This window comes from Canis lupus, chromosome 38, assembly GCF_003254725.2.
Source record: "Canis lupus dingo isolate Sandy chromosome 38, ASM325472v2, whole genome shotgun sequence".
Taxonomy (NCBI): domain Eukaryota; kingdom Metazoa; phylum Chordata; class Mammalia; order Carnivora; family Canidae; genus Canis; species Canis lupus.
In genome coordinates this window covers 22303923-22329776 of record NC_064280.1, presented here as the reverse complement: position 1 = coordinate 22329776, position 25854 = coordinate 22303923, and the positions used below count along the sequence as shown (strand labels likewise).

General features: G+C 47.3%; 1 protein-coding gene across 2 annotated transcripts; it reads right to left on the bottom strand.

The window, feature by feature from the left end:
- Nucleotides 1-249: 249 nt before the first annotated feature.
- Nucleotides 250-24206, bottom strand: CD84 (CD84 molecule). Of its 2 annotated transcripts, none has more exons than XM_025420775.3 (8): nucleotides 24059-24206; nucleotides 13298-13645; nucleotides 8534-8785; nucleotides 7844-7963; nucleotides 7144-7176; nucleotides 5712-5809; nucleotides 4630-4689; nucleotides 250-2935 (listed from the first exon to the last, which is right to left on the bottom strand). In XM_025420775.3, exons 1-8 carry the CDS (start codon nucleotides 24102-24104, stop codon nucleotides 2870-2872), a joined length of 1023 nt encoding a protein of 340 aa, XP_025276560.1. In that variant the 5' UTR covers nucleotides 24105-24206; the 3' UTR covers nucleotides 250-2869. The 2 variants fall into 2 exon arrangements, with proteins under 2 accessions (XP_025276560.1, XP_025276561.1); XM_025420776.3 differs by having other exon boundaries at nucleotides 250-920.
- Between the last annotated feature and the right edge of the window lie 1648 nt (nucleotides 24207-25854).

The window sequence follows — 25854 nt, the reverse complement described above, 5'->3', positions numbered from 1 at the left end:
GAAGAGTCCGAGGAAAGAAAGAGCGAGAGACAGGAGCTCAGTGGCCCTGGGGCTCAAAGGCCACGCGAAGAATTCCTGGGCACTGGGTCCCTCCCAGGTTTGTTCTCCTGGGAGACCCGAGGACGTCTTGCTCCGGCTCTATTCTTTCTCCCCCACTGACTGGGCAGAGCATCAGGGAGAAGCAGGGGCCGGTGACAGAAGGACCGTGTTCAGGAGAGGTCCCTCAATTCACATAAAGGTGAAGCATGCTTTTATTTATTGTTTTTTAAAATATTTTATTTACTTTTTCACAAGACACAGAGAGAGAGAGGCAGAGACATAGGCAGAGGGAGAAGCCTGCGGGAACCTGCTGCGGGACTCGATCCCAGGACCCCAGGATCACGCCCTGGGCCGAAGGCAGAGGCTCAACCGCTGAGCCCCCCAGGGGCCCCGAGCATGCTTTTATTTTAGGGGAAACCCAGCCTGGTCAGCGTCACATTGGAACTTCTCCATCCCTGTGACAGGTCTTTATTTCTTCCTTCACGTCCCTCCCGAGGGTGACTGCCTTTCACTCACACCTAGTTCACCGCTTCAGGTGATGTCTTTGTTGGCCTAACTCTGGAAGGCTTTTCCGTCCACAGTGTCCTTACACTGACCTCTGCATTCCGACATTTAACCGCGCTGTAATTGGATTCCACTCTGCTCGTTGGCCTCTATCCATCCTTGCGACGTGTACCTTCTATTTGAGCGGGCTGCTCATTTCCAGTTCTATTCGATTGCATTCATTGCTCACAAGCAGGGTACAAGGCACGAGGTTGGCTGGTGGTGGATACACAGATGAATAAAACTCTCGTCTCTCATGATCACTCTTTATGGTCATGAAGTCATGGGTCTTGCCCTTCGGTGCGTACAGAGTGGAAGGAAACGAATAATGGTCTATGCTATGAAGCAGAGAGAAATGAGACGCAGTGATTAAGGAGCAAGGGGCCAAAAGGAGTGCAAGAAGTCCTGATTAGTTTGGCCAGTGACACCAGGGAAAGCTTCACAGAGGAGGTGACATTTGATCTGAGCATTGCAGTGTGTGGGAAGGGTCGGGGTGGGGGCGCACACAGAAGCAGAGGCGCTCTGCGGGCATAGGCAAGGGACTGTGAACGCACTCAGTGCATCCGGGGAGGTGCCCCAAAAACATCCCACAGATCCACGTCTCTGCTTCTTGTGCTTGCCTCAGTTGGATGTGATCTGTCTTCTTCACTCTTGGCCAAATCCTATCCTTCTCCCGGAGCCCAGCTGCAGCCTCACCTCCCTCACGGAGCCGTCCCTGACTGCTAGCACCTGGCACTCTCCACAGCAAGTAGTTCGGCATTTAAGTATAGAGTCTGTGCTTGTCTTGCATAGGGCAGCTATTGTGCTCATCTGACACTTTGGGGGTCTTGCAGCCCCCAACACTACTAAGGGTGGTCAGGGCTAATAGGTCAGGTTCTATGGACCTATTCGCTGGGACTAACATCTTCCTTCTGGCTACATGCAGCTTATTTCTACTGCCCAGGATGGGATTGCTGATGGGGATTTAGGATTTAGCTGGCTATGGGTGCCCACACATGAGGGAAACAATTCTTCATAGGATCACCTGAATGTTCTGTTCAGGCCTGCGTGATTCCTCCTCAGCGCTGGCGGGAGGGGCAGGGGCATCTAACCAAAGTGCAAAGTCCAGGACTCTCTGGACTGAGTCTTAGGAACAAGGGTCAACCCAGTTTCATCATCTACACCATCATGTATCTGCCAAGTTCCCTCTGAAGAATGACCTGCTTCTTTCAAGGTCTCTTGTTTTGATGGTTGAGTTGTGCTCAGTTCCCCCCAAAGTGTCAGAAATCTAGATGGTCAATTCCTTTTGGTGAATGGGGTGCTGGGTATGGTCTCTTCTCCTTGCTCAGGCTGCTTGGAATAGGTGTTAGTCTGGTTCTGCAGAGAAATGGAAGCAACAGGGAACATCTCTAACAAGGATGTGGCCTGTGTGCTCACGAAGACCGAGAAGTCCCAAGGTCTGCAGCAGGAGAGCTGATGGCGTAAGTTCTAGTCCAAGTCCTAAGGCAGGAGACCTGATGTTCCAGCTCTAGGGTGGTCAGGCAGAGAGAATGGATCCTCCTGTACGCCGTCTTCTTCTTCTACTCAGGCTCTTGCCGGATTCGGTGAGGTGCGCCCACACTGGAGTGCTGAATCAGTCTGCCAATCCAAACGGTTATCTCATCCTCACAGATTCCCCCCAGAATAATGTTTAACCAAATATCTGGGCACCCCATGAGTGGCCCAGTCAAGTTGAAAAAAACGGCCATAAAAAAGTCTTATGAGGCTCTACTTCAGAGCAGTCTAGTCCCTACAGGAGGAGCATCTCCCCGCACTCCACTTGGAGGCCGCGTCCGCACAGCTGAGAGCCGCGCTTCCAGTGGCTTCCCGGGAGACGCCGTCCTGTAGGGTTGGGCTGGTCCGGCCAGCTGTCCCATGCACAAAGCTTCCTGGGCAGAGGGACATAGAGGCTGAAACGCAGCCCACACTCTACTCGCCAAGCACGTGCGTGGGCAGGGCTGCACCTGCTCGGGGGAAGGGCGCTTTCGTCTAACTGGTCCAAGGCGCTGCGTGGACTGTGGCGGCCGCGCACCAGGGCTCCTCGCAGAGCGGCCCGGGGGGTAAAGCCACGGCCCACTCCAGACGTGCAAGGCACCGATCCTTTCTACATCGGGGGCTGCTGGGCAGGGTCATCTTCTCCAGTCACAAAAAGCCGCATACTGGGGTGTGATGGCCTGAATCTCCAGGTGAGATATGCGCAGGGAAGTCGGGGTCCGGGGCACCCGCTAGTTTGGAGGTTGCTCCGGTTCCGTGGGGAGGAGCCAGGGGCCTAGATCACATTTTCGTAGGTTGAAATCCCAGGAGGTTTGGCGTCCCGAGCGCTGGCTTTCCCCACCTGTGCGGGAGAGGGCGTTGGAGCGGCGAGGTAGGCCGCGCCTGCTGGGGGAGGCCGCGCCGGGGGTTCGGGGTACCGGGGCGCCCGGAGAAGCCTCAGGCCTCCCTGGCGCTGGCGAAGGGCGGGCTGCAGGGCCCCACCGAGCCCTTGTCTCGGCACCAGTCCCCCACTTGAGAGCCCCGGGTAATCAGCTGTGTACCCAGCCAGATGCAGCAGGAAGGACTGGGGCTGTTTGCGGGGATTTGGATCACGGGCTTGGACAACATCCAGGCTCAGGCCTCCCGCGTTCTGAACCCCGTTAGCTGCACCTCCCAACTGGCCAGTCGCCTCCACCAGCGACTGGGGTGCCGCCGACAAGCCCGCCCCCCTCCAAGGCGTCTCGGTCCTGGGGCTAGACCTGGGGCCTGGGGCTGGCAGGGCCACCACCCGGGGCCCCAGGACTCACCAGTCCCCCCACACTGACGGTGAGAATGCGGCCAGGCTCTCAGTCCTGCCGCCTGAGCTCCCTTTCCGGGGGACGCGAGCGCGGGTGGGACCCCAGCCACAGCCCGGGAGCTCCGGCGGCCGCTGGCCCTGCTGAGGGCCCCGCAGACCTCCCTCCACCCCGCTCCCAAATAAAGTGGACCCAACAGGAAAAAATAAATTTTTTTTGAATCACATGGTGACCAGTTAATCATCGCCACCAACCTCGTCTGGAGGACGCACTTGGAGACGCCAGGACCCAGATGCCGGGACCTCCCGACCCAGGCCTTGCCGCAGTCACCCCTGGTGTGCAACCCCTGTCCTTCAGCTCCTGCGCACGCCTGCGGCCCTCTGCCCCCCGCGCCCCCTTCTCCTTCCCTCTCCCTGCCCCCCTGCGTCTCCCAGGCACCGAGGCAGTGAGGGTCCCTCGGCCTCAGCGCCAGGATCCCGGCTTGTCCTCACGCGCAACGGCCCTGGGCATGGAGCTCTCGGACCCTCCTGCTCCTGCAGCTCACAGACGCCGCAGAATCAGCTCCTCTCATTCCCCATCCGTTGGCAGCCAACTGCCTGGTATTTCCTCCCGCCGTCATTTGTTCTCGCTGCTTCCCCCCTAGACTCCCCGGCTCCTATTTACCTTTCATGAAGATTTTGCTCAGTTTGAGGAGGACCCTCATAGACCAGGACACCCCTCACCAGATCTTACTCGGTCTAACCTTCCTTCTTTGCCTACCCCGGAGCGGGACACTGAGGCACAGGGCATTGTGAGTGTCACTGCTCCGCTGCAAATGGTTGTGTGGGTTGCACACTGCACAAGTCAGCTGGTGGAAGAAACAGTAACTGAAATTCAGCCTGTGTCCTACTATCCGGTCTGGGCACCTGTGGTGTGGCCTGCATCTGTCCAGAGGGGGGCACCTGTTGTCTATCTTTGTCCTGTGAGCCAGCGGGGCCCTGGGTGCTCTAGAGCCGGAGGTTTCCACGCGGCAGCTCAGAGGCCCAGGGGCTCCCGCATTAGAGGCAGGCTGGGCACCCCAAGCAGGCCAAGTTGGGGACAGCCACGGCCACGGCCCCGGGAGCTGCAGGTGCAAAACACCTGCGGGCTGAGGCCCTCAGCGGTGAGTCCTGAGATGTCCAGAGAAGGGGACCACGGACACCAGCCGGCCGGGCACACGCAGAACCGCGGACTGGCTGCAACGCGCAGGGCAACAGGGACACACAAATCAAAAAGAATTTACCTTGTCAGTCTGCAGTGTGGAGTAAATCCTACTCACTGGCTCCTCCCCGGCAGGGAGCTCCTGTAAAACACCCATCCCCCCCGTCAGTGAGGGGCTCGGCCCCGTCCCTGCTTCTGCCCTGCCCGCTGCCCCCTGCCCACTCCCACCACGTAGCCTCCCCCCTCCCCAACCCCCCACCGGCCTCAGCTCTGGTTCTCTTTGGCTTTGGAGAGGGTCACGGTTGGGTGACGGGCGGGAGGACAGGGTAGCCCTTGGGTGAAACCCTCAGGAGCCAAGAGTTGGGGTTTGCATGGTTCAGACCGAGCTGTGATCCCTGAAGACTTTGGTTGTCGCCAGGCTGCGTGGGCCCTGCCCCCATCATGCCAGCACAGTGCTCGATGGACCAGGCAGTGGGCTCCCCGCCAGCCCTGGAGACTTCAGGGCACAGCCCGGTGGAGGCACAGGGAAGGTGGTGCCTCTAGAAGCCTGGTCCGGGGGTGAGGGAGGGGCAGGCAGGGGCGGGGCAGGTGGGAGGAGGGCGCGTGCCGCAGCCAGACCAGAACACTGAGCTCAAGGGGACCCCTCGTGGGGCGCCTGGGGGGGCTCAGGTGGTTAAGCCTCCACCTTCAGCTCAGGTCATGATCCCGGGATCCCGAGATTGAGTCCCGCATCGGGCTCCCTGCTCAGGGAGGCCTCTCGCTCTGCCCCTCCACCTTGCATGTGCTCGCTCTCTCTCTCTCTCAAATAAATAAATGAGATCTCTATTAAAAGGGGCACCTCTCTCAGTTCTGTGTCCTTGGAGGCCGCTGAGCCACCTGTCCCATGTTGGTGGCCACCTAGCAGCCCTCCCCACACACCAGGGGCTCCACTCCTTGTCAGGCCTGTTGCCTCACTCAGAGCGAGGGCCCGTGTGGAAGCCGACACCTCTGCCCCTGGAGGCTCCCATGGGGTGACAATGGCCATGGTCCTGTCCTCACGGCATCATTTCCCTGACATGATGATGCTTGGTTGGACCCTCCAGATCCTTGGCCTGCTGCTCTCTGCTCCTGACTCCCTTTTCGGGGTTGGGGGGAGGTGAGGCCCCACGAGTGGTATCAGCTCACCTTGGAGTGGGGGATCTCGTCATAGATTCTGCCGTCTGCTGGCGGGGCATCTCTTGTAACCATGACGTACGTGTAGATGGTCTTCCTTGAGATGGCATCTGCGTCATGAATAAACATAGAAGCAGAGAGTGTGAGAGGCGGATGGACTTTAGAGATGGCCTGGCCTACTCTAACGTTGTCTCTTTAGGATAAAGACACGAAGCCCTCCAAGTCTATCATTGTCGTGAGAGGATGCTGGGGGTCCTTGGACTGCCCCTCCCTCTTCTAGGGACTGCACGTGGATGGGGGGTGCGGCTCACCCAGGGCTCCGTGGGGACCCTGTCTACCCTGGAAGCAATGTTAGGCTGATGAGGCTCTCCCAAGGCCACCCACGCGGCGGGGGGCAGCCAGGGGCTGCTGCTCCTCCCAGGGTCTCGCGCGGCATCTCGGCCTGCGGTGCCCCCTGCCTCGCGTGGCTAGTTGTCTTCTCGTGTGACGGTCTTGCTTTCTCAGCTCGGCTGCTTCTCTCCAGTTAAAGGTTGGCTCGGACTCTAGTGCATGCCCCACTGTCACCACCTCCAGGTGCGGCGGCGCGACTCTACAAACACTGTCTGCCCGACTGGCCCACGCGGTCAGTTCACTGAGCTCCCTCTGCGGGCCCGGCTCTGCGTGAGGCCGCGGATCCGCAAGGGCCCCGGGGCCCAGCCCCTACTCTTGGGCTCGTAAAGGCACTCATCCCGGCGTGTTCTTCTCCTTGCTCCTGAAGTGGAGCATTTTGGGGCAAAGTTGAAAAGAGACTTCACATGGCCAGCACCTAGGGTCTCCACAGTCCAGGGCACCAACATATCCACGCAGGATGGGCTGAGTCGAGCAGCGCCACTGGGGTCTGACGTTTCAGATTCAGGTCTGTCCCAGGCCCTGCGTCGGCACGCGAGCCAGACCAGGTGCTCCTGTCACCTCATTGGTAGATGGAAAAGGTGGCACTTCTTCCTTCCAAAGAGACCGGGAGGGATTGAAGGCAGATGTCTGTCTGAGGAGCCCTGAACATCACCTACGGCCTGTGTCGGGTCGCGCGACTTCTCCCCATCGCGCAGCCGCGTGATGGCCCGTGACACAAACTCTCCTCCTCGGGGTGCCTCCTTCCGTGCCACGCCCGGGCCGTCAGTTGTAAGTTCAGTGCTGACATCTAGTGAGCGCTTACTATGTACCAGGCTACAGGCCCAGCACTTTATGTGGGTAATTGCATTTAGCCCACTTAGTAAGGATGGTCACCGCACCTGTTAGTAGGCCTGTTTTACCACTGACAAACCTGGCACTTACGGGGACATCGAACCCACAGCTGGTAAACCTCCAGCCCAGACTGCCTGCAACGCACTAGCTGAGTCTTAACCAACCTGCCGTGAACCCATGTCTCCCCCTTGTTATCTGGGGAAACTGGGGGCCAAGAACTTACCGGAGTTCTTACTGAAGTTCTTCAAGTAGGAACCTGAGGAATCAGACCCAAAGGAGAGTCAGGAGCATGGAAGCAGAGGTAGATCCTCTCTACACCCAGGCTTGAATTATGATTGGTGGGAAAGGAAGATTTGGGGAGATCTTGGGGGTTAGGAGGAACAGGAGGGCACAATGATCCCCTGGAGGCCTCAGATTAGATTTCCTGAATTGTCAACGCCACAATTACAGAAGGATCCAGAGGGATCCGAGGGATCTAGTGATGACCAAGGAATGCAAAGTGAGCACATGTCCCTCAGTGACTCTCCAACGGTCATAGTCAAAATACGATGGAATTGCAAGTGACCCTGGAGACCCTCTAGTTCAAAGCTCATTTCCCATGTGAGAGCACCGAGCCAGCCAGGTAAAGACACACGCCAGGGAGGCACAGCTTCTCAATGGCAGTACTAAACCCAAACCCAAGCTCCGGGCCCACCAGATACCGATGACACCAGGAACAGATTCCCAAGTGCGCTCAGCGTCCCGTCCGCAGTGCTAGGGCTCATCCCCCTGGAGACGGGGAGGTGATGGAGCAGGGACTGCGCAGGTGGATTCCCTGCAACCAAGGACCTCCGTACACCCCCTGGGATAAATGACTGCCACCCCAGGAAGAAGGAAGGTGCAGAAGGTGCACGTCCACATTTTACCTTCCGGAAAAATCCTACCTTGTCCTCTTCTGCACATCAGGAACAAAAGGAATGAAGGCACAACAAAGATAAACAGAGAGAGCATGACCAGCCCGCTCAGCAGCCCGGTGTGGCGAGATCGGGGGCCTGTCGCGGCGTCTGGAAAGGGAAGATACAGGAGACTCGGCTCTCAGGAAACAGGCCGTGGGCTGGGCCACACTCAGGGGCTGTCACCGTGGGCTGTCCGCCCGGGCAGTGCCAAAGCTCCCAGGGAAACTGTACTTTCTGGGATCCCTGGGTGGCTCAGCGGTTTGGCGCCTGCCTTTGGCCCAGGGCATGACCCCGGGGTTCCGGGATCGAGTCCCACGTCGGGCTATCTGCAGGGAGCCTGCTTCTCCCTCCGCCTGTGTCTCTGCTTCTCTCTCTCTCATTCTATGTCTATCATGAATAAATAAATAAAATCTTAAAAAAAAAAAAAGAAACTGTACTTTTTGCTGTTAAAAGTCGGCGTTAGAAATAGAATCAGAGGGCCACGCGGGGGCTGCCTCCGAACACCCCAAATGCACAGCCTATCTCAGAAGGCTCTGGCCCGTCTTCCAGGCCCTGCTGGGAGGAAGTGCCGCCGGGGACCAGGCCTGGCACGAGGGGGGACACTCCCCTGGGAACCAAGGCCGGGCCGCTCCTGTGAGCGGGTCTCAGAGCGCAGGGCAGCCGGACAGAGCTGGTTACCTGCGCAGAGCTGCAGGCCAGAGATGGAGTCAGAGCTGTTGCTCACGGGGTTCCAGGCTGTACACGTGTACGTCAGCCTCTGGCTGTCGGGCGTCTGGAAGATCCGTATTGCGTTACCCTCCTCCCCCAGGGGACTCCAGCTGTATGTTACGTTCTCTTCTTCTTTCTCCACGGAGCACGTCAGTGTGACATTACAGGTGCTGTTGATAGACGTCATTGAACTCTGCGTAATTTTTGGCTTCCCAAGCCGACCTAGGGGGGGACGACACGGGTGCCAGGGGTAAGTGGAGCTGGCTTGTGCCAGGAGAGCCAGCTGTTAGACTTCCCGGAAATTTTTTTTCAAGAGCGTTGTTAAACACAGCCATCATGAGAAATGAAATTGTAAAAACTTAGAATAAAATAAATCATACCTTAAAAAAGCTAATACATACTCAAAACCTCTCTCTCTCTCTCTCTCTCTCTTTGACCAATTTGCTATTATCTACGCTCTACAAGTTATTTTCATCTATCGCATCTGTCTTTTGTAATGATATACTAAGTCCTCCCAATTCTTAAGGGAAGTTTTAAGACTCAGTGGGAGTATGTACACCACGGAAACGGGCAAGTGACGGGGCGCCTGGGTTGCTGAGTCGGTTAAGCATCAGCCTCTTGATTTGGGCTCAGGTCATGATCTCAGGGTCATGAGATCGAGTCCTGAGCGGGCCTCCGCCCTGGGCGTGGAGCCTGTGAGGATCCTCTCCCTCTCCCTCTCCCTCTCCCTCTCCCTCTCCCTCTCCCTCTCCCTCTCCCTCTCCCTCTCCCTCTCCTTCTCCTTCTCCCTCTCCCTCTCCCTCTGTTGTCCCCCCACCCCCCGCCCCCCCCAAGAAATCGGCAAATGCTCAGACTTGGGTTGGGTCGACTGCTCTGTGGATTGTCATTCTAGACTGGAGAGAACAACGGAAGGAAGATTACTAAAGTAGATTAAAGTTAAAAGGGCCTCCTGTCTGTAGCCATAACATTGCGAATAGCACCAAAAAAGACCCCTCCTGTATTTGAAAACCATTATCCAATTCAGCAAAGAGCCTCTCACATGGATGTGCAAGTGAAGCCCTGAAATATCAGTTTGTTGAGTTACATTGTCCCTATTCACTCTCTTAATGAACCCGTCAACCATCACGTTGGCTTCTTCGTCGGTGGTAGTTGCCGTTGGGAGGTGTACACACGTTCAGCAGAGCTCAATGGAAGCATTCTGTGAGTCCAACTCGCTCTGTGGGATGCACGATAACACTGTGGTATATTTTATCACCACTGATAAAATTGTGTGCCGCACACCTTTTGTGTCACACACACCAGCAAGAACCAGTTGAACGTTTATCAGCACACTGCTGCACCAAACAGTCTTTAAAAAAAATTTTTTTTATGTTTTTATGTTTTCTCATGTGTTTTCATTAAGTTGTTTTGTTTCATTTTGTTCTGAAGTGCCCATGGTGAAAAGTTAGAATCTCTTTAAAAGTTCATTTTAAGGGCTCCCGGGTGGCTCAGTCCGTGAAAGCATCTGCCTTCAGCTCAGGTCATGATCCCGGGGTCCTGGGATCCAGCCCCACGTCGGGCCCCCTGCTCATCGGGGAGTCTGCTTCTCCCTCTGCCTCTGCCTCTCCCCCTGCTCATGCTCTCTCTCTCAAATAAATAAAATTTTAAAAAAAAAGTTCATCAAAAAATATTTTTACTAAAGTAATCAAAAGGTAAACTGTCCAAGTTGTAGGCTAGAAAGGGTTATGGAAGAACAATTATATTTAGGATGGAGGGAGAGCTATCTGAGGCAGGCAGAAGGAAGGGGAAGATCTTCTCTCTACCAGCAGATAAGAAAAAAGGGCCCATTCAGACTTGGTAAATTTAGTTCAGCCTTGACCAGGCTGCTGTGCTGGGCTTTGTTCCTCCTACCAAAGCCATGTGGGAAGGGTGCAGAAGGAACCAGCATGTGGCTTTCTAGTTCATGGGGTATTTTTAAAGTTGTCCGTGCCTCTGAGGAAGTGGCATACGGTAAGGAAGAAGCTGTACATGTTTTCCATTCCAGCCTCACCAGAAACCCTGGTCCTACAAGTCTCGTAGAGGGATCTATTCCAGACCAGAATTAATGAGGACTTGTGAGAAAAAAAATTTTTTTCAAAGAAGTTTGGTGTCACCTTGAGGAGCTCCACAGCAAAATATGAGCCAACGTGTGTGTGCGTGCGTGCATGCATGCAGGTGTGTGCAGGTGTGTGCACGCACACATTTCTTTAGAAACTTGATTTACTAGAATGTTCAAGTCTCAGCTTGATATTTACTGATTTTTTAGAGAAATTCTTTTTTTGCTGGGCATTGAAGTGGGGGATAGTTCCTATTAATTCCTATTAAGAATAGGATCCCATCTCATTTTCTCAGCAGGAACAGGGATGTTACCTGCATCAGGCTGCTGAGCAGAGAAGGGCGGGGCAGGGCTGAGCGGGGGAAGCCCCTGGACACCTGGGTCCAACCAGCCTCCGCTGCTCCCAGAACGGGGATGCAAACAGCTTCGCTGAGGTTTGGCTCCAACAGTTATGACACAAGGATAATTGTCTCCTGCTGGGGTTGTTCGTTGTGAAGACTAACTGAGGTATTGTGTTTACAGAACACTCTAACACCCATCCATCCATCCATCCGTCTATCACCTATCTATCCATCTATCATCGATCATCTATCTGGCCACATTAATTATCTACGGGAAAGACAAAAGAAGCCAGCAACAAGGACTGTCCCTGAGAAGGGGGAGTTGCGATGTCTTTTACTCGGTGCATGTATTGCCTAAACATGTGTGATCTTTCTATTTTCTTAAATTAGGTGCTAGGATGACAGAAACATGGAGTTCAACAAATGTCAGTTCCCTTCTCTCTCTCTCTCTCTGTCTTTTTTTTTTTTTTTAAGATTTTATTTATTTATTCATGAGAGACACAGAGAGAGGCAGAGACACAGGCAGAGGGAGAAGCAGGCTAAATGCAGGGAGCCCGACGTGGGACTTGATCCCAAGTCCCCAGGACCATGCCCCGGGCGGAAGGCAGACGCCCAACCACTGAGCCATCCAGGGATCCCCTCCCTTCTCACTATCTTCTCCACTAACTACCCAAAAGGTACAGATTTTGTCATGTGGGAAATCCGGCCTTCTCTGAGACTTCCCCGTGGTCCGCTCTAACTGCAGACGGTATAACACCTCCCAGAAATTGAGTGAGTACAACTGAACATATAAAGAGATGAGAGCAAGGGCGCCTGGGGGGCTGAGTCAGTTAAGCATCTGACTCTTGATTTCCACTCAGGTCATGATCTCGAGGTCCTGGGACTGAGCCCGGCTTGGGGCTCTGGGCTCAGTGGGGACTCTGCTTCTCCCTCTCTCCCTCCCCTTCTGCCCCTCCACCCACTCACATACACTCTGTGTCTCTCTCAAATTAGTAATACATCTTTTAAAAAGTGGTTAAATTGTTAAATGCTGTGTTATGTAAAAATAAATAAATGTTGTGTTACGTATATTCTATCACAATAATATATATTTTTTAAGATTTTATTTATTTACTTGAAAGAGAGAATGAGCAAGCAAGAGAGAGCATGAGCGGAGGAAAGGGCACAAGGAGAGGGAGAAGCAGACTTCCTGCTGAGCAGGGAGCCCAACGCAGGGCTCCATCCCAGGACCCCAGGATCATGCAAGACCTGAGCTGAAGGCAGATGCTTAACCAACTAAGCCACCCAGGCGCCCCTCAATAAAAACATTTTTTAAAGAACAAAAAGGAAAATAGATTTACCATGTTTTCATTCTTGGGTATTTATCTTGGAGGAACAAAAACTTATTTTATGCTGAAACTTGTACGTGAATGTGCATAGCAGCTTTATTTATACTAGCCCTGAACTGGAAACAACTAAAATATCCCTTGATCGGTGAGTGGTTAAACAGACCAGTACATCTGTACCGTGGAATACTATCCAGCAATAAAAAGATACGAACTACTGATACTTGCAATAATTGGGATGACTCTCAAATAAATTATGCTGCGTGAAAAAAGCCGATCTCAAAAGCACGCATATTGCTTGAGTGCATGTACGCGGCCTTTGTGAAATAACGTACTGCTGGGTATGAAGGAGGGATTAACGTCTTCTAGGGGTTGAGGAGGGCATGGGTGGCGAGGAATGGCTGAGGGCATCTTGCTGCAATGGTTCAGATCAGGATTTTGATTGCAGTAGTGGTTACAGTAGGGCACACATGTTAATAAACTGTACACACTACACTTCTACGCACATAAATGAGCACCCAGACAGCTGATGACCCCTGAATAAGCTCCAGGTACCCCAATGTCAACTTCCAGGTTTTGGTATCGAACTACAGTTACGTAAGATGTTACCGCCGGCGGAGGCTGGGTGAAGTGGACGCAGCACCTCCCGGCATGGCTCTTCACACCTCTCTGTGCATCCACACTTATTTTAAAATAAGGGTTTTTCTAGAGAAACTCTCCATATGCTATCTCACTTGATCCCCACTATGGGAAGTGAATAATATGATTATTCACATTTTATTGAAAAGAAAAACCAGGCCCACGGGAGAACCTGCTGATTGAAGATTACATGGCTAAAAACAAGCAAAATCACCTCCTCCTTGTGGGTATTGATGTATTTATAGAAGTATTTATAAGTACGGAAAGGTTTAGGGAAGCCAATAAAGAAATCAAGGTGTTCTATAGAGAGCAAATTTGCAAAACAAGCCAAGCCCTTTATCCTCCCACAACTTACGGAAGACTTGAAGGTTGTAGCGCCTGGTGGTGGTGACCATCCCTTCAAGGATCTTTGTATTTATGTCGGCTTTGTAGATGCCTGAGTCTTCCATCCTCAGATTGCTGATCTCCAGGTTGTAGTTCTGACGTGAGACATTTATTCGGTCGTTGTAATTTTGGTGGGTCACAGTCACTTTGGGTGCTGTTTCTGAGTCTCCCGGTGTTACAAAAGCAACGGACGTTTCAGAGTTCCAAACAATGTTGATGACTTGCTGTGATTCTTGGATATTTAAGGGAAAAGTAACCGACTCCCCCAGAGTCCCAATGACCGTGAGGATGTCTGTGTCACCTCTGGCTGCTTCCAGACCTGGGGACATAAATGAAAACCATAGCCTTTCATGGTTGCACCTTTTAGAGTTTCCTGTCTCCCCAAGCTTGAGCTTCCCTGAAGAGCTGCCCCAGATGCAGCTCATCCAGGTTCTGGAGGGGTTTTTTTGGTTTTGTTTTTGGATTTTTTTGGTATTCTACTCTACACATAATATGTTATGATGGCTAAATTTCTAAAGGATTATCATTCAAAAATGAAGTTTCCAGTGAATTTCAAGGGAACTGTTTCATTAAAACCATTTTATCTAGACTTATAGACTGAAAGGTAAGGGATTAGAGGGAAGAAGACCATAAACCTCCAGGAGGTTGGAGAATTAAATGTGGTTTTTTTCCCAAGATCATATTGTCAAGGGATGGAAGAGCTGGGACAAGAGCCTGGCTGCTGTGGTCTTTGCAAAAAGAAAGCTACATTTATACCTTTATTCTTGGGAGATACAGGCAGAGTGTGTTAGAGGCTCTGGAAAAAAAAAAATATTTCTCAAGTTGGTAATTTGGAGGTCTTTTTTGTTCACTACTCTATCTCCAGCCTCTAGATGAATACATGACACGTAGTGGGTGCTTAGTAAATATTTGGGGAATGGATTAATAAATGGAATTCACTTATGTGTTGCCTGGAAACTCTTAGAACAACTTCTGAAGTAAGCAAAATTCATTTATTCATTCATACATTTTATAAATGAATGCATGGGTTTATTCAAGGTCAGCTCTGTCTCAAATACTATGGCAGGTAATTAGTAATTAAATTTATTTATTTTTTTTAAGATTTTATTTATTTATGACAGACACACAGAGAGAGAGAGAGGCAAAGACACAGGCAGAGGGGGAGGCAGGCTCCATGCAGGGAGCCCGATGGGGGACTCGAGATCCTGGGTCTCCAGGATCACACCCTGGGTGGAAAGCAGGCACTAAACCGCTGAGCCACTGGGGCTGCCCTAGTAATTAAGTTTATAATAGATATGTTTGCTGAGCGTCTACTCTTTTAAGTGCGATGTAAGGAGCTGGGGGATACAGTATATTGAGATTGTATGTTGTATTGATATAAAGTTGATATATTGATATTTATCAGCTGATATATATCAAAATTAATATTTAAAGTCCCTGCTCTCTGGAACTTAACAGTTAAAGGAAGAGATCAATGTTAATTGGATAAGCACAGATGCTCACATACAAAATATATAGTTGACTCTTGAACAACACAGATTTGAACTGCGTGGGTCCACTTATATATGAATTTTTTTCCTATAAATACAGTACAATGCTGTCAATGTATTTTCTCTTCTTTATGATTTTCTTAGTAACATTTTCTTTTCTCTGGTGTACTGTATTGTAAGAATAAGGTACGTAACACAAAAAATATATATAAAATTTGTGTTAATCGACTGCTATCAGTAAGGCTTCTGGTCAACAGCAGGCTATTAGTAAAGTTTTGGGGGAGCCAAAAGCTATATACATGGATTTTCAACTGCATGAGTGGCCAGCATCCTCAACCCCTGCATTGTTCAAGGTCAACTGTTTAGGTATTATGGTGTTTTGAGAGAGAATAGCAAGGAGACTTGATCTCTTCTGGGGAATCCAGAAACACTTTCTAGTAAAAGCTGAAGGATGAACGCTTTTAAAACCCAATGTGGGGGTAGATGACAGGCTTGTTTTTTTTCTCTCCTCTTCTTTCACTTTATGAAGGTAAACTGATTTAAACCTAGTTTGTAAAATGGAAGGCAATATGATCATAAAATGGTCACCCTTGCCTTCCAGCCCAGTAATCCCAGAATGAGCCCACGGACTACTAATACAAATCTCTTTCCTTTCAGGCCAACCAAGATTTTGCTTTAGGAGGACCATCCCAGGTGAGGTGTGATGACTTAGTTGAGGTGGGTGAAGTACAGAAGGAGATGTAATAGGGTCACGGGGGAGGAGGAGACTAAGGGCCCTCATCTACAAACATTTATTAAGTGCTAACTATGTGCCAGATGCTGTGTTTGGGACTCAGGGAAGAATAGGATGTGGTTGCTGTACAGAGGAGTTCACAGTCCAGGGAATAAGACAGATGTGTATGCAAGTCAAAAATATCACAGTCTGAAGAGTGCCAAATGGTAAGAGCAAAAGAAACAAACCATTGTGTGAACAGGAGAGACTAAGGCTTCCTTCAGTGGCAAGAGTCATAGTTTACCAAAATCTAGCTTCTTGAACATTAATTCTCTCCAAGTAACTGTTCCATTGGGCTGATAGGTAGGGTCTGACAGAGGGGTACTTGGTGTGTGCCAGCCTGAATCCCTCTCAGACATGGGCAAGCAACCAGTACAGGTGCATAGAGCCTTGAGCCCAAAAGGACCCCGAATTTGTTTTTAATGCTGCTGTGTCACCTTGAAATTCTTAATATTATTTGAATAAGGACTCCCTATATTTTCATTTTGTACTGGCTCCTGCAAATTAGACAGATGCTTCTGGTGCCATATAGTCTTGCGGGGCTTTTTAAAGGTCAGACCCTCACATCTAACTGTCATTCGGCTCTGTTTATTCAAGTCAAATGTGAGAAGAGGATGTAGGTTTTCTCCTCAAGCCCCAGGAAGTGTGTGGGTGGCTTGTGAAAACAGAACTCTCTGGGGTTTATGGCAGTTGTCTTGCCACAAAGAACATAATATTGTTTTTGACTTAGCCCCCATAGCAAGTCATTGAGAAACTGATGGTATATTGAAGGGTAATGAGACAGTAGTAATGGCAGGTAGGTCAAACTGTAGAAAGTCTTGCTGCTACTCTTGCTGCTTGTGTTGTCAGTGTCAATCCTGGGCTTGCTGAGAAAAAGCTTAGCGCTCACACATGCACAAGATGCAGTCACCTTTAGACACTCTGACTGTGGTCTGAGACAGGTGGCAGTGCTACCACTACATATGGTTGAAAGACCAGAAGGCTGAAGGTGTAAGTACTAACACTTCTGCTTATAAGCTGGACAAGCTTCACAAAGTCACAAAAGCTTTCTGAGTCTCAATTGCTTCATCCATAGAATGGAAACCATAAAATTTGTTCTGTCTCATTGCAAATCATATAAGTGGAATGTCTTGTAACCATTAAGGCAAAATAAATGTTAGTTGTTTCTGAGGTTGATAATGAGGATAATTCTCATCCTCTTCATTATCATCCTCATAATCACTACATACCATTTAGGGCTTCCTAGGCCACCCCTATGATGGCCCTGGGGGAACCAGGACCATACTGAAGAATGTATAAAGGGCCATTATTAAGGGCTAATTCAAGTAAAGCCCAGAGAGATTGTTTTAAGTACCACTCACTTAATGGACTTAAGACTTTAAGTTTTAAAAAAGAATCTCCATATCAAGCTACCACAATATTTATTTTTCTAGGTGCTGTAAGGACTCAGACATTATATTAGCATTGGAGAGGATCTAAGGGAAACCCAACTTCAGAGAGAACTTGTGGCACAAAAATGTCCTGAATGGGAGAAGATAGTTACAAATCATATACCTGATAAGGAGTTAATATCCAGTATATATAAAGAACTCATGCAACTCAACAGTGAAAAAAATAAATGACCTGACTAAAAAATGGTCAGAGAATCTGAATAGACACTTTTCCAGAGAAGATAAATAGATGGCCACAAGCACATGAAAAGATGTTCAACATCATTAATCATCAGGGAAAAGGAAATCAAAACCACAACAAGATATCATCTTGTACCTGTTAGAAAGGCTATTATCAAAAAGACAAGAAATATCATGTTGGAGAGGAAGTGGAGAAAAGGGAACCCTCATACACTGATGGTGGGAGTGCAAATTGGTGCAGTGACTATGGAAAACAGTATGGAAAATCCTGAAAAAATTAGGAACAGAGCTAACATATGATCCAGCTATTCCACCTGTGGGTACTTAGCTGAAGAATATGAAAACACTAATTCAAAAAGATATATGCACCCTTATGTTCATTGCAGTATTATTTACAATAACTAAGATAGGGAAATAATCTAATTATCCATCATTGGATGAATGGATAAGGAGGATCTGATGTACAAACACAGACACACACACACACAATGGAATATAAATAGGAATATATATAATATATCATACACAATGGAATACTACTCAGCTATAAAGAAGAATGAAATCTTGCCATTTGCAACAGATGAACCTCGAGGGTATTATGCTAAATGAAATAAGTCAGAGAAAGGCAAATACCATATAATTTCACTCTTATGCAGAATAAAAAAAACCAAAACAAACAAATGCTACAAAAATAAACTCATAGATACAGAGAACATATTGATGGTTATCAGATGGGGTTGGAGATTGGGCAAAATGGATGAAGGTCAACCATAGGCGATAGACAGTAACTAGACTCTTGGCGGTGATCACTTTGTAGTATATACAGATGTCAAATTATAGTGTTGTGCACCTGAAACTTATATAATGTCATATACCAATTTTACCTGAAAGAGAGAGAGAGAGAGTGAGAGAGAAGAGATTCACGGGGGTAGGTGGTAGGGAAGAAGACACATGGAAATTCCCCTGACCAGCCCTGCTAGGTTAGGTCCTCTCACTCATGGGCTCTCCAGAGCTCTGTGTTTTTCCTTCATAGTGCTTGCTATGTTATATAGTAGTCATGAACCCAAATGTCTGTTTCTGGACACTGTGAATTACTTGAGTCCAGGGGCCTATACCTTCAAAACCCCAGACCCAGGATGGTGCAGAGACACAGACCACTAATGCTTGTCATGGAACAAAAGATAAGGGCAGTCAGTGGAAGGCATAGGTTTGGAATCAGAAGAGGGTCATGCCTTGTCTGAGGTGGAAGGGGGAAAGGAGATGATGAGTGAAAGGACAGGGTATCTTGAGGTGCTGTTGGGGATGAAGAGAGAAGAAAGGCTGCTTGGTGAGCCAAGGGAACACTGGTTTGAGCCACGTGGCCTGTGTTCAAGTTCAATCCTTGACATTTACTGAAGCCCTTATCTTACTTTACTACAAGATGGGATGTAATAATACCCACCCCATAGAATTGTTTGAGGGCACCTAGAGGTGCTTAATACATAGTGGACATTTTGGAGTAGAGAGGATAAAATAGAAGATAGTCATGCTTGATGGCCTGCAACTCTCCAGTAGTATAGGAGGTGAGGCTATCTGCTAAGAGTGAAGAGGGGAGGTTGGGACTAGGTAGGAAGTGTAAAGATTAGGAGCACAGGTGTTGAATCCAGGTATATTTGAACCTAGCTGTGCTATTTTGAGAAAACTATTGAAATTCTTTGATCCTCAGGTTGTTCACCTCTAAAATGTGAATATTTACTAAATGCAGTTATGAAGATGTGCATTTAGCACAACTCCTGGCACATATAAATGGTAGTTGCCATTATTATTTTGATGAATGTACAAATTTGAGGAAATGATACTCTAAGGAACATCCTAGAGAGTCAACAAGACATTGATTCGTGGGATGAAGTGTTGAGGAGCAGCCTTGGGAGGCCAGTGAAGAAGAGGTGAAGAAGAGGTGACCCACATGCACAACATCTATCTCCCAGTGAGTGTGATTTCCTTACTTCCATATACCAGACCACAGAAGGGAGGGGTGAGAAGGACATACTAGAGGAGAAGAAAGGCAAGAAAAGGCTGGACTCCTGGGGTGTGAGCTTGGACGTTCACTTAGTGAAGAAGAGCCAGACTGCATGAGCTTGAGGTCTTAGGAAAGTTAAATTCTCTGGGCTGTTTTATCAGTTTAAAAATGAAGCTCATAGTGAGTGGCACTTACCTCATGGAAGTGTCATGAGAGTTAGATGAGTTAATATTTGTAAATTCCTTAGAATGATGCTTGGCATCTACTAGGCACCCCTACATGTGTACTATATAAAACAAAGCCCCGTGGTTACAGAGATGAAAATAATACCCCAGTCAACTCTGAAGGGAAAAAAGAGAGTCAAAACACTAGGTCTGGAGCAGAGAGCTCCTACTGAGAGCAGAGATGAAGAAGAGTGTTGTTGCCAACAGCCACCTGAACACCTTTGCCCCTGGGCTTCTTTAGGATCCTTCAAGCAATCATTTCTTGTACGTTTGGGGCATTAGTTAACCATCCCCTCCTCTCCTCCCACCCACTGTCTCCTAGATCAATAATAGGGGGAGAACCTCCCAGAAGGGAAGAACCCAGAAGGGAGAACCTTCCCAGAAGGGAAGCTGGGGGTGGCTGCACCCTGCCCCCTCAGGAGAGAGTGGGTTGTAGCACGTTACATTGAGTTAAGGGCAGTAGAGGGCAAAAAGGAAGCAAAGGTTTGAGCAGCCAGCTTTGTGTCAATCTCCATGAGGGTGGTAAGTCCTTTGGTTATGGGGTTTTAAGAAAAGGAACCTACCACCCCCACACAACAGTATACTATTGCCTATTGGATTTTTTTTTTTTACTTTCTTTTTTTTTCCCCAAAGATTTATTTATTTACTTTGATTGGGGAGGGGCAGGGGGAGAGAGAATCTGAACAGACTCCCCATTGAGTGCAGAGTGCAATGCAGGGCTCCATCCTAGGACCCCAAGATTGGGATCTGAGCCAAAATCAAGAGTTGGCCATTTAACTGACTCAGCCACCCAGGTGCCCCAGCTTTCTATCATCTCTTTTGAGATCTGAGTTGACTTGAACCCATTTCTTCAAAACAAACAAACAAAAACAAACACACACACACAAATTCTCAAAACCAAGATGGGATCCTGGCCAATCATTGTTCTATCACTACTTCCCTCTATTGGTATATAATAAAAAGTTGAGTGTAATGAAGAAAACATGGGTACATAGCACCACCAACACCAGCCCCAACCAGTTGCTCATACCTCTTTCTTTTCCAGCTTCCACACAGGTGAACCTAGTAAACCCAAACTCAGGTTCATTCCTCTCTAAGGTTCAAGACAAGAAAGATTTGACTCAGGAAACACTTGAATAGCCTACAAATTGGATCTCACCAGGACTCTTCCAGCCCTGAAATCCTGTGTCTAATTTCCAGGGTGAAGGTCAGGACCTACTTATCCATAGACAGATAACCAGGTGGGTTCACTCACCTCTTGGACTTCTAAATATTGACTTCTGGAATGCTTCTACTGTGCTATACATTCAACAGGATTTCAAAACCTTATTGATATTGGAACTTTGTTTATTTTGAAGAAGATAATTCAAGTCACCTCACATCATATTGAAATGACTGGTACTTGAACCATGTTTGGATACAGTCTGCTTTGGTGGCCTGCTTAAATTTCTATTATTGGTGAAGACCTGTCCACCAGCCCCATTCTCTGCCTGAATATTCCTGTCTTTATGGGAATAAATCACCACTTTCCACTGAAAAATCCCAAAATGAGATCATGATCAATAGCAAAGTCAGTATTTTATTCCATGTCAGCATCAAAGGCATCAGAGGCAAAGGCAGCCTTGTTCAGTGGTTAAGCCTAAGGACATTGGAGTTCAAATCCTATTTCCTCCACTTTTTGGCTAAATGGCCTCTAGTTTTCTGTGTTTCCTTCTCTAAAACTGGGGTATTGATAGTGCTCATCTCAAACAATATTGTAAGGATTAAGGTAAATAATAAATGTGACTACTTAGAGTAATGCCTGACATGCAGTGATTGTTCCATAAATGGTTAATTATTCCTATTATTGGTGGGGGATGGGTAAGAGGAACCAGGTGAAGATTGAAGAAACTGTAGCAAAAAAGTGTAGAGAAAAGGAAGAATTAAAGAGTATAAGAAAGAATATAGAGCAGACAATGGGCATGGAACAAAAGTGGTGGACTCTTCCGTCTTCCACCCTAGAGGGTGAGTGGCTAGCTCCTTGCAGAAGCAGTCAGAATCATGGTCACAAGTTATGATGAGAAAGTGGAATTTGGAGCATGTGACTGTGAGCCTTGGCTCTTTGAGAAAATTTTTCCAATGTTGAAGAGTCATGAGTTTGCATATTCAGACTTCTCTCATTTCAGTGATTTCAGAGGAATTCTATTGGATATGTCATTTGCAAGTATCTTCTCCCATTTAGTAGGTAGTCTTTTAGTTTTATGGACTGTTTCCTTCACTGTGCTGAAGCCTTTTGTTGTGATGTAGTCCCAATAGTTTATTGTTGTTGCCTAGGGAGACATATCTAAAAAATGTTGCTAGGGCCAATGTTATAGACAAATTATTGCCTGTGCTCTCTTCTAGGATTTTTGTTGTTTTTTAAAAAATATTTTATTTATTTATTCATGAGAGACACAGAAGAGGCAGAGACATAGGCAGAGGGAGAAGCAGGCTCCCTGCGTGGAGCCTGATGTGGGACTCAATCCCAGGACCCCGGGATCATGACCTGAGCCAAAGGTAAACATTCAACCACTGAGCCACTCAGGGGCCCAGATTTTTATGGTTTCATGTATCACATTTAGGTCTTTAATCTATTTTGAGTTTATTTTTGTGTATGGTGTAAGAAAGTGGTCCAGTTTCATTCTTTTGCACGTAGCTGTCCAGTTTTCCCAACACCATTTGTTGAGGAAATTGTCCCTTTTCCATTGCATATTCTTGCCTCCTTTGTTGAAGATTAATTAACCATATAATCGTGTGTTTATTTGTGGGCTCTGTATCCTGTGCCACTGATCTATGTGTCTATTTTTGTGCCAGTATCATACTGTTTTGATTACTACAGCTTTGTAATATATCTTGAAATCTGGGATTGTGATACTTCCAGTTTTCTTTTTCTTTTTCAAGATTGCTTTGTCTATTTGGGGTCTTTTGTGGTTCCATGCAAATCTTAGGATTGTTTGTACTAGTTCTGTGAAAAATGCTGTTGGTATTTTAACAGGGATCACATTAAATCTGCGTGTGCTAGCACTTTAAAGAGCATCAAGAAATTGAAAACTTAATGAGAGGAAGCCAGGAAGAGTGGAGCAGAAAGATCTCTAGCCTTGGGATTAGGGGAACCAATGTCCCTTTCCAGCCTTACAAATATCAGCTTGTGAAACTTCAGGGGAATCATTTAACTTGAATCTTAGCTTATACTTTTTCTGTGTGTAATGGGATTAATAATATCTATTTTTGCTTACCTCAATGGTTTTAGAGTGAATCATGTAAGAATATAAGCACAAACATTGCAGAATGCTTTGCAAATTTGCAGAATGCTCTTCTCTGGAAGACTGGGGACATCCTTAGATTTCCACTTAGCTTCTATCCAACTCTCTTCCCTATCTACTTGCATTTTCTGTCTGCCGTGTCAGGGTGGTTAGTACAGGATCCCAAAAGTTGCCCTGCCTAGTCATGCAATCTCCATGAAGTTCAAATTAAAGGAGCCACAGTTTAAATGACCAAGGGAGCCAGAGAGACCAAGGTGTAGTGATTCTACCTTTTCAGGAAATCCCAACCCACTAGATTCTCTGTGTTCTAACACATACCAGGAATTTGCTAGTGTGTTTTTTTCAGAGGGGGTAGGAGAGGCTATAAGTAGATTCAGAAACATCAAGCATAAGGGCTCAGTTGTTAAGCGTCTGCCTTTGGCTCAGTCATGATCCTGCGGTCCTGGGACTGAGCCCCACGTTGGGGCTCCTTGCTCAGTGGGGAGCCTGCTTCTCCACTCCCCGCGCCTCTCTCTCTCTAGCTCTCTCTCTCTCACACACAAATGAATAAAATCTCAAAAAAATAAATGCCAATCATAGTTTTTATACGCAGAAGCTAACTGGATTTAATGAGAGACTGCAAAGACAAAACACTCCCAGAGCTGTGTTTATGTAATAGTTTTCTTTATAATAACAACCACCAATATTCAAGTGTCCTTATAATTTATCTCTAAGCTGTAAGTAAGAAACAAAGTTTCAAGTTCTCCATTTCTTTTTTGAGGCCTAACTTTTTCGTCAAATGGAAATAACAATCTCTTCCTCATTTATTTTGGAGAGTTTTTGGAGGATAGAAGCAGAGTTAATAACTCTGAATGTGCTTTGAAAATAAAGGGGGCTTATAGAGATGAAGTTCTTACAATGGTAATTATAAATATATAATTACTCTAACCTGATAGAGTAATGAAATATAATTTGGAAGGACATATCTCTGTCAAAAATTATACACCAGAATCTAAAGCCAAAAAGAAACGCTTTTAAGTTATTCAGGGTTTTAGATAATATATTCTTTTGTTGGGCTTTCTGAGTACGCCTACCAAGTGCTGCCTCTCCTGAGCAGAAGGGTTTGTTTTCAAACCTTTGAAGACTGGGCACAGATAAAATTCAGAAACACAGATTCTAAAGCCAAAAGACAGGTTTGGATCCTAAGTCTCTCCCCAGTCAATTAGATACTTTTTCAGACCCAGGGGGTACCTGTTAAAGTAGATGGATGGAGGGGGCATTTCAATGTCTTCCTTAAGGGCAATTTCTAAAACTTAATAGAAAACCAGGAGGGCATCAACAAGGGTCAGAACTCACAGGTTTGCAGGCAAAGGAGCAAGATCCACAGGCCGCGCTGAGCCATGTTCCTCTAGGCTGTAATCTTTGTGACAAGAAGGCGTTCCTCCAACAAAAAGCCAGTCGCGAGTAAGTTTCCTTGCACAGTATATAAGAAAGGAAGTATGAGCTAGCCAACTGGGGGAACACTGGCTTCTGCTTATGGTGATAATTTTTTCCTATTATATAATACAAGATGCCTGGCATTAATTAATTATTTATTCAGCAAATATTTATGGAATGCTTACTGGATGTCAGGCACTCTTCTGGAAACTGGCAACATAAAGAGCAAAAAAGCGACTGATCCCTCTCCTTTCATGGAGCTCATGTTCTTGTTGGGGAGATCAACAACCACATAGGCAGTTCCCATATAGTATGATAAGTCTTATGATAGAGAAAATACAGGGAACTGGGAGAGCAGCTGAGGTCTCTAACTTGGGCAAGGAGAGTGTGGGGAAGGCTTTTCAAAGGAACTGGCAGTCCTCCTGAGGTGGACTTGAAGAGCAAGTTAGCATTACTAGGTGAAAGGTGGTAGGGGGAGAGGGAATTGGAAGAATGTGTTGACACAACAGGAGCCTAATAAATGGTAGCAACTCATATTATGTAATTATAGTTATAGAATTATATTGCATGTAATTCTACTATACGTAATTGTATTATATAATTATATTGATTATATAAATTATATTTTATGTATATGTGTTTACTGTATAATATAATGAATATAATATATTATGATTAAACTACATGTAATACAGGACTGTTCTCTAGTAGAGGCCTCCCAGTCCCTGTTAGAAGAATATCAGGGGCCTTGTATGCGTGTGGAGTATCAGGGAGAGGTGATGGGAATAAATATTTGGGTCCATGAGCTAGGCAGTTTAAATTTGAACCCAGCTGTTTTGGGGAGTACTTGGGGGAAGCTGAGGACATGGCCCCTGAGACCTAAATTGGCTGTAAGACCATGTAAAGACTTTCTCACTGAAAGGTGTCTTTGGCCAACTCCTGGGCCTCCAGAGTCATTCATTAAACTGCTCATATTCATTCCTACTCATCATTCTCCTTATATAAATTGAGTAGTTGAATACCTTTATCTACAAAAAGGTAGGATATGGTAAAATAAGCAGCTGTTTGGGACCAAAGGAACATTGAAAATAAAAATGCAATTTCTCAATTTATTCATTGCACAAGATTGAACCATATTCCTTTCATATTTTTGCAGGATGTCTTCCTGAAATATGTAATTGCTATGGGTGCAAATCTATCATCTATTCATTGTACAGAGAAGGAAGAAAGAAGAAAGAGTTGAAGTTGCCTTTGGATGAACTTTGTATTGTCTTTCTCCCTTTCTCCTTCTCTGTAGAAATGTTCAGTCCTCCCTTGCCATTTACAAATCTTGCTTGGTCACATGTCTATGTCTTTAGAAATTCTACATTAGTATCTTATTCAAGAATGTCTCCTGTTGAGCCTGGACCAGTGTCGTATCTCTTATCTTTCAGCCTTAGATTACCAAACAATACTAGTATATTTTTATCAAGAAGATCCTAACTTTGGGGACTTCTTCTCTTGATATGATGCAGAAAGATACAAAAGTCCTCCCATTCCATAATGACAACAACAAAGACAAAATAAAAATCATACTTTTCTATGGGACACACGATCAATGGTGTGTGCAAACAACCTCTGATGGACTGAATTCCAGTGGAAAATGTGCTCTTTGTAGTTGAGCACAGAGCCCAAATAGCTCAAGACTTGGGGCAGGAGGCTGGCCTGGGGTCCAG

Bases quoted from the DNA above. Each gene is read 5' to 3' on its own strand.
- CD84 (XM_025420775.3), bottom strand. From the start codon at position 24,104: ATGGCTCAGCGCGGCCTGTGGATCTTGCTCCTTTGCCTGCAAACCT. The intron at 13,646-24,058 runs GTGAGTTCTGAC...TTATGTCCCCAG, and splicing joins GCTCCTTTGCCTGCAAACCT to GTCTGGAAGCAGCCAGAGGT. The intron at 7,177-7,843 runs GTAGGATTTTTC...CTGATTCCTCAG, and splicing joins GATGTGCAGAAGAGGACAAG to GTTCCTACTTGAAGAACTTC.